The sequence below is a fragment of the Notamacropus eugenii genome, chromosome 5 (genome assembly GCF_028372415.1).
Source record: "Notamacropus eugenii isolate mMacEug1 chromosome 5, mMacEug1.pri_v2, whole genome shotgun sequence".
NCBI lineage: Eukaryota > Metazoa > Chordata > Mammalia > Diprotodontia > Macropodidae > Notamacropus > Notamacropus eugenii.
The window spans coordinates 416,014,572-416,022,929 of record NC_092876.1 but is presented as its reverse complement, the minus strand read 5'-3'; the positions used below and the strand labels follow the sequence as shown (position 1 = coordinate 416,022,929).

Below are 8,358 nucleotides of genomic sequence, written 5' to 3'. Positions count from 1 at the left end.
CCTTTTGTCATAGTTGACAAGTCACTTCCCCCAGATAATTATTTTTCCTTTCCCAAAAATAATTCAGTGAAAGACTTTCATGCAATCCTGATGAAAAGACTGGGCAGAATCTCAGAAACACAAAGAGAAAATGAGAAGAGCTAAATGGAGAGAAACTGTTTACATCCAAATGAGGGAGAAGAGACTAGGAAGACTAGAAGAGCCTTCATAATGTCATGGTCTTCAAGGGTCACAGAAATACAAACTCAGAGTTTAGGTGTGGTTTGTTCTGTTTTGTTGATTCAAAGAGAAAAGAAAATGGAGGAACAAGCAGATATACTTCGAAAAATCTCTCTTCCTTTGCATTCTGCAACCATGGGTTGGTTCTTCATGTTACCTATCTGACCTTTCTTTTGTAATGTCCATCTCTTGCCCCGTTAGCATGTACCTCCCTCAAAGTCATATGAGCTATCTTCTCTTACTCACCCTAGTTAATCTCATCTGCATTCACAAGTTCAATTATCATTTTTACTTAGATAATTCCCAAATCTACATAACAAGTCCTCATCTTTTTTAACTTCACTTCTCTTTTGAACTTTCATAATGAACTTAACTACCTGCTGGACACCTCATTGAAGATATCTAATCAGTATTTCAAACTCATGACCAAAACAAAGGTCATCTTTCCCTTTCTGCCTGCTCCTTTGAACTTCCTAGCTTGTTCAAGTCACCCAGGTTCATGTGGCCTCATGAATAATGCTTAACTCTTCCCTCACCTCTTAGTACCCAGATTAAATCAGGGGCCAAGTTGTGATAGGACAATTACCTCTTCCCTAATGTAGGTTATCCTAGTTTGTCTCTAAAGGGTAACAAAGCTGTGTCTGGGAACTGATTGGCCAAGAAAGCAAGGCTGAAGCCTTGCTTCAGTGTGTCAAACCTGACAATTAATTAACATTTATTAAGCACCTAATATGTTGTCAAGTACAAGTGCTAGGAATACAAAAATAGGCAAAAGGCAATTTCCACTCTCATTTAGCTTACAATCTACTGGGAAAGACAATATGCAAATACGTGTGTGTGTGTGTGTGTGTGTGTGTGTGTGTGTGTGTGTGTGTGTGTGTGTGTGTGTATATAAAGCAAGCTACATAAAGGAAAAATAGGAAATAATTAACAGAGGGAGGCATTAGGATTAAAAAGAGCTTGGGAAAGCCTTCCTAGAAAAGATGAAATTTTTCAGCCTACTATAGATTTTTCTCAGATGTTTCAATTAAAATGATATAAGGAATGTAAAAACTGAAATCCAACCATAAGATAGTAAAAAAAATTTTAAGGGATAGGAGGAAAGGAAAGCATGAAATCTTATAATTTCTCTTCCCCCTGTCTGAGAAATTTACTATTTGGAAATTAGATTTCCATTTTTACTTCTTTAATAAATACTGCTTCAGGTATTGTTTTGTTTATCAATAAAATGAGTACAATACTCTCTTCTTTAGCCTTCCCAGGACTTTTGGGAGGATCAAATGAGATAATGTCTGTGAAAGTTCTTTATGAGCTGTTAAGTCCTGTGTAAGACGGGGTGGCAATGTATAGTGATTTCTGGGTTTTTACACAAACCAGCAATATCTTCATTAAATATATAGAGATCTTTGTTTAATGTTTTATGATAATAACTGACATTTGTATAGTGCTGTAAGGTTTGAAAATACTTTCCTCAAACCAACCCTGTTGGGCAGATATTTATGTAAATTTACTTCTGAGAAATATTATTTTAGTTAAAATTTAAATGTCAGGTGAAACTAGAATAACAAACTCCCTTATTCCCACTTACTGTAATCCCTTGATATCTGGATCTTTAATGTCTAGAAATATTCAAGCTAGGAACTTCCAATTTTCTAGCTGCTTAGTGTATTCCTGTGACCTCAGACCTGTTATAACAGGACCCTTCCCTTCCCTATAAAACACCTTAACAGCTACAGTCAAGAAGCTGCCAACTAGCTATTTGAATTGTCATGAACCCAGCAAAAGTTGGCCTGATGCCCTAACACCAAAACTACTCTAGAAGGTCTTAAGTATGTACTTAGGAAATCCTGTCATTGTGGGTTCTTCCATCTTCCTGCTGTTTCTATCTTTTTCTTAACCCCTCTCAGGTCTAATTTTAAAGAGTTAATCTCAGCTCCAATATGAAGATGGGTGGACTAGGGGCTCATTGTGTGCTCTAATATTCTTCCTTCTAAAAAACAGGTTCTTAATCTGGGGACCAAAAACTTTTTAAAAATATTTTGATTATTTTAAAATAACTGACTCTTTATAATTCTATGTATTTATTTTATAAAACTTAAAAATATTCTAACAAGAGGTCCATAGGCTTCACAAAAGCTCCAAAGACAACTACAACACAAAAAAAGGTCAAGAATGCTTGTTTTCAAGAAAAGCATTAGTATCTAACAATAACTGGCACGTATATAGCACTTTGAGGTCTGTAATGAACTTGACATATATCGTCACATTTGATCCTCACAATAACCCTGAAGTATGACATTTTTGACTCAAAGAGGAAACTGAGGAAACTAAGCAACTTGCCCAGACCACCCACATAGGCAGGAGGTGAAGTCATCTGAGCTGATCAGACCAACAGAAGCTCTGAAGACTCTACCACAGGTCAGGCACAAATAATTCATATAAACATTTAGAGACATCTCTAAATTTTAAGCATCTCAAATTTCTTTTGAGTTATTGCAATTCTGCTTTGCTCACAGAACATAGCACATTCTTTGATGAAGGTCCTGTGCCAGGTCTCCCATGTCACACAACCAATTCTAAAGTTCTTCAGAGAGACACTGAGAGTGTCCTTATGCTGCTTCTTCAGACCACCATGTAAGTACTTGGCCTTGTATCAGGCTACTACATACAGTAGTCTTTTAGGCAAACTTATGTTTGCCATTTGAAAAATGTGCCCAGTCTACTGGAGTGGCTGTTGAGAACAGACCAGGGTCTAGTACCTTATCTTACCAAGTGATCTTCAAAATCTTCCTAAGACAATTCAAATTGAAGCAAAATTCTGTTTCCTGGCATGATGCTGATGAACTGTCCTGGTTTCACAGGCATACAACGAGGTTATCATAATGACTCTATAGACCTGCAGTTTGGTAGGCAATACCTCTTCTCTCCCACACTTTCCTTCAGAGCCTCCCAAACACTGAGCTAACTCTAGCAATGCATGTGTCAATTTCATCATCTCCTTGGACATCTCCTTGCAAAGTATACTACCAAGGTAAGTGAACTTATTCACAAAATTCAAAACTTTTCCATCTGCTATAACCAATGGCTCCATACATGGATGGTGTGGTGTTGGCTGGATTACCTATGTTTCCTTGGAGTTAAATGTTAAGCCAAAACTAGCACAAGTAGCAGAAAAATCAATCCATACTTTGTTGCATCTCAGCTTCCAAGACTGCACTGAGTGCACAATTATCTGTAAAAAGAAAGAAAACTTCTTACAACAACTCTCCCTTTAGTTTTGGCTTATAGCCTTTCAAGTTAAATAATTTACCATCAGTGTAGTAGCTGACCTTGATGCCTATGTTTTCATCCTTACTGAAGGCCATCTGACAACATTGCTGAAGAGATCATGCTAAAAAAAGCATGGAAGCAAACACAGAGACTTGGGCACTCCATAGGCTTGACAGTATCGTCCATTATCCAGAACCAAGGCAAGTAGGCCATCATGAAACTGACATACAATATTGATGAACTTCTCTGGGCAACCAAATTTTGACATAATTTTCCACTAGCCCTCACAACTGACAGCATCAAAGACTTTGGTCAGATCAACGAATGTTGTGTAAAGATCTCTGTTCTGCTCCTGGCATTTTTCCTGGAGTTGTCAGGCAGCAAAGACCATATCTTTCTGAAGCCATACTGGCTCTCAGGAAAATGCCCATCTTTCAGGGGAAGGATCAGGCTATTAAGAAGGACTCTGGCAAGAATCTTATCAGCAACGACTGAGAGATTGTTATAGGACAATCTTATTTCCTTTACCTTTACAGAGATGCACAATAGAGACATCCTTGAACTCCAGGGGGGATAACCTCCTCTTGCCCTGTAACATCAAAGATTTCAGTAACTTTTGTAAGAGCAGTGGATGCCCCATCTTGTAAATCTCAGATGGAACAGAATCACCACCAGGTACTTTGGGATGAGTGGAGCCTAATGGTATTCAAAACCTCTTCTTCAGTGGTCAGTTTGGCTGGAGTAATTAACTTCAATCTGACATATAAAGTCAATGACTTCAGTATTAATTAATATGTCTGTTGAGAACATTATAAAAGTGTTCAGCACATCTCTCCAGGATCATGGCCTTATCAGTGATCAATGTGGCTTCACCAGTACTGAGGAGCTGAGAGGCACCATAGATCTTTCGTCTATAAACAGCCTTCAGGGCATCCTAAAAGCACTTTGGATTGTTAACATCAGCATAAAACTGAATTTCATTTGCCTTCCTACTGAGCCAAGAATCCTTCATCTCTCTAAGCTTCACCAGCACTTTACTTTTGATGAAGTTAAATGCAGACTTCTTAGAGACAGATGAACTATCCTGCTGATAAACCCTGTGGACTTCTTGCTTTTCATTTAGTAGCTTCTGAATTTCCCCATCATTTTCATCAAACCAATCTCCCTGCTTGAGTGATCTGGCCCAGATGAGCAAATGCAGTGCTGCACATCAAATCTCTGAAAGTTGCCCACTCCCCTTCTGCTCCACTGTTGCCAACTGTGCATTGGCTCAACTTTCCCTCCAAGTGAGCACAAAGTCTTCCCACTCAGAGAAGCCCTCTAACCTGTTGACATTAAGTCTCCTGTTAGTTATTTTGCCTTTGGGCTGCCACTTTTGTTGAATGATTAATTCAGCCCTCTGTGCCACATATTATCTTTGTCACTCTCATATCCTGTCTCTTCTCTTTAAAATGACACAGTCCATTAAATGCCAATGTTTGTTGCAATAGTGCATCCACAAAATTTTATTGCATTTAAGTAAGTGGAAGACAGTGTTAGTGATAAGAAGATAATGAGATGCACAAGTCTTCAGTAGTAAGAGACAGTTGCTGTTGCTGTTTCTATCTCTGTTCCTTCCAAGGAACATGTCTGGTAGTCTGTGCTTACTCTTACATTAAAGTCAACCAGAATTATAAGCTTGTCCTCTTTGGCATACTGATGATGGGGGTCCCCAGGTCTTTCTTTGACCTCATCAGGGTTCGTCATGGTAGGAGCCTATGCACTGATGATCGTGGCATGGTACTTTCCTACAAATAGCAACCACATTGTCATGAGTCTGTCATTCAGTCCTTTTGATAGGCATACAAGCTTGCTGACTAGATTAGCTTTGATTTCAAAACCTAAACCAGCTTCATGGCATTCCCCTTCACTGCAGTCACTCCAGAAAAACTTGTACCCAGCTCCAACTTCAATAAGATGGCTTCATTTGCCAGTCTTGTTTCACTCAGGAATTTGATTAGAATAAATTCAACAGGACCATAAAGTCTTACATCTAGATTCAAGAGACCAATTTTACAAGTTCATGATGAGGGAAGTGAATATATTCCTTAATGAGTTCCCTGTCGCTTTTTAATCCCAGTTCTTCATATGCATTTAAAAAAAAACAATTTTCAACAATCTTCAAAGTTCTCTTGCATTTGATAAATGAAAACAATTTACACATTGTCAGACATGGCCAATGTATGGATCTATTTTGCTTAATCATGCATAACTGTTATAAGAGTATGGGTTTTTTTAATAGGCAGAGAGATGTTTGGAGAGACTTTTTACTAGAAAAAGAAAAATGCATTAACAAAAAACAAAACAAAACAGATTAGGAAGGAGACATGGACAACCAGGACAGCTTTGAAACTAATGTTGCATTTATTAAATATATTAAAAGACATGCAAACTGCATATAATGGAAACATGCAGTTTTGCATGCAAGCTGCTTCTTGCCTTTTTTATAGAAACATCTGTTTGTACGTTTGTCAAGTTCAGAAAAAAAAGATCAATTTATCCTTACTTTTCACCACTCTGCAGAGAAAATCTCTTCAGACATACAAAATGAATTACCAATATCTAAAATAACATTTAATGTGAAGGTGATGGGTCATATCAGTCTCTCAAATAAACAAATAAGTGATATGTCAAAAAATATACTTTGAAATTTAAAAATGAGCATTTCATTCAATTCCTCAATATTTCTCTTACTATTGTTTTCATCTAATGCCTCTACTTTGAAATTCATGCATCTTATATAGTCTGGCTCAGAGATATACTGGCGGGAGTTCAGGAGGCTGAGGTTCTAATAGCTGATGGCCCAAAATACCACATCTAACCTGGTGAGAAGCAAGGGGTTCCAGATTACTACCTTCAAAAAAGAAGGTAACAGGCCTTGTATTCCTACTACAATGATTTATAACATCTTCAGTTAAACATTACAAACTTTATTTCTTCCCTCAACTGGAGGATAAAGTATATATATATATACAATAAAGGACCATAGGTACAACATCATTTCCTCTTAACAAAGGATACCGCCATTTTATCCCAAACAGCTTGACTCAAGTGCCTTCCTAAATCTGAACAGCACTAGCCACCACCAAGTTTAGGAGATGCAAAGAGTTTATACCATTTCCTTTTTCAAATACCATGGGGGAAAGAAGAGGAAGTCAATGTAAAATGTGATTTTTGTCCCCATGAATTTTTACCAAGTACTAGATTTACAGAACTAGTACTCAACTCTCAACTCTCACTTTCTACCTGTGTGAACTTGGACAAGTCAAAAATCAAAAATTCGATGAACCTATTTTCTGATCTATAAAATAAGGATGGAACAGATGACCCGTAAGGTACTCAAGCTTTAAATATATGATCCTATGACATTCAAATGAGGGAATAACTGTCACATGGGTGTCTTTCTTGCTTTTTTGTTTGCCTCTTAAGACCAAGTTAAGGATTCTTCCTTCTCTTCTTTTTCTCCAATTGCTGCTGTACTCTTTCTTCTTTTTTCTTCAAGTAATTAGTCATGTTATCAAATGTGGTCTTGTAGAGACTGCTAAAACTGTCATCCATACCAGGGGATCCTGTGGTGGAAAAGAAAGAACAATAAATAGAGAATCTTTTACAGCAGAATGCTGAAATGCCACCAAAATATAACTGAATCCTCTGAAGGTCCCATCATAAAGTTACACTTTATTAATCAATACATAAACTACCTTATTTAGGAAAAATGAATTGCCCTTAAATCAGACTGAAGAATTGACTTAGAAATTAGGAAACAGCTAGAACATGATGGACAGAAAATTGCAATCAAGACACCTAAGTCATACATTTGATTTTCAATGAGATGAGTGACACTGGGTAAATCAACTAAAACTCTAGGTCTCAGATTTCTTATTGTTAAAGCGAGGTTAGATCATTCAGTTCTAAAATTTAAGACTTTGTGATTCAAATGACTCATTAAGTATTTAAGCCAATGGTTTTCTTTACTTTAAAAAAATGAAAATGGGAAGATGGCAGAGTAGGTGAGAAAATTCCAAGCTCTCAAGATTTTCCCCCACAAAGGAGAGAAAATAGCAATTAAAGGGCAAACATATAGTAAAAATAAATAAGAGAAATTCCCAAGAAGAGTTTGGTTCCTGTGAAAAGCAAACAGTTCCAGGCTAGGTTCACTTAAAGAACAACCAGTAAGTCCCTGGGGGAGCTGGGTTGGGAAGCTGCCTCATACCCAGCCCACGGAACTTTTACCCCCAGGACAGCAAAGGGAGCTGAAAGTCTGAGCAGGGTAAGATCAAGGGAACCTCTGCTCATAAGGAGTGTCAGAGCTAGCACACAACCGGTGAGTGCAGAAGCAGTGGGGCAGAGGCACTGCTGGCTGTGGGCATGTACAGGAGGCTGGAGGGCTTGTTTTTGGGTTCCAGGCCAGAGGGGAGAACTGAAGGAGGATCTGTGCCTACTGTTAGACATTTAGGTATCTGCTGGTTTTTAACTATTATATGAAATGCTGTTCTGAAAAAACTTTCAATAGGTAACTCAGTCCTGCTCCCTTCCTTTTGGGGGGGGGGGGGGGGTGAGATAGTGGAATGAAAAACTTTCAGGGCATATTACAAACCAGAATTACCAAGTCAAATGCTATGAGCATTTTGTGAGTTTTACTACATTTGGAGATGGCACAAAATTCCAATTAAGTCAACAATGAGTATAAATGTCTTTTGGATAACACTGATTTTCGTTATTTTTTAAAAAGTAAGTTTTCCACTACTGATTAGAGAGATGCAAATCAAAACAGCTCTGAGGTACCACATCACACCTATCAGACTGGCTAACATAAAACAGGAAGATGAT

General features: G+C 37.8%; 1 protein-coding gene across 3 annotated transcripts in view; it reads right to left on the bottom strand.

Annotated features, from left to right (window-relative positions):
- Positions 1-5,869: 5,869 nt before the first annotated feature.
- The window catches only part of WDR4 (WDR4 tRNA N7-guanosine methyltransferase non-catalytic subunit), a 55,982-nt gene continuing 53,493 nt past the window's right edge, over positions 5,870-8,358 (bottom strand). For all 3 annotated transcript variants that reach the window (XM_072614865.1, XM_072614864.1, XM_072614863.1), the window contains exon 11: positions 5,870-7,097. In XM_072614865.1, coding sequence (XP_072470966.1) covers positions 6,964-7,097 — 134 coding nt within the window. In that variant the 3' untranslated portion in view covers positions 5,870-6,963. The remainder of the gene's footprint in view (positions 7,098-8,358) is intronic.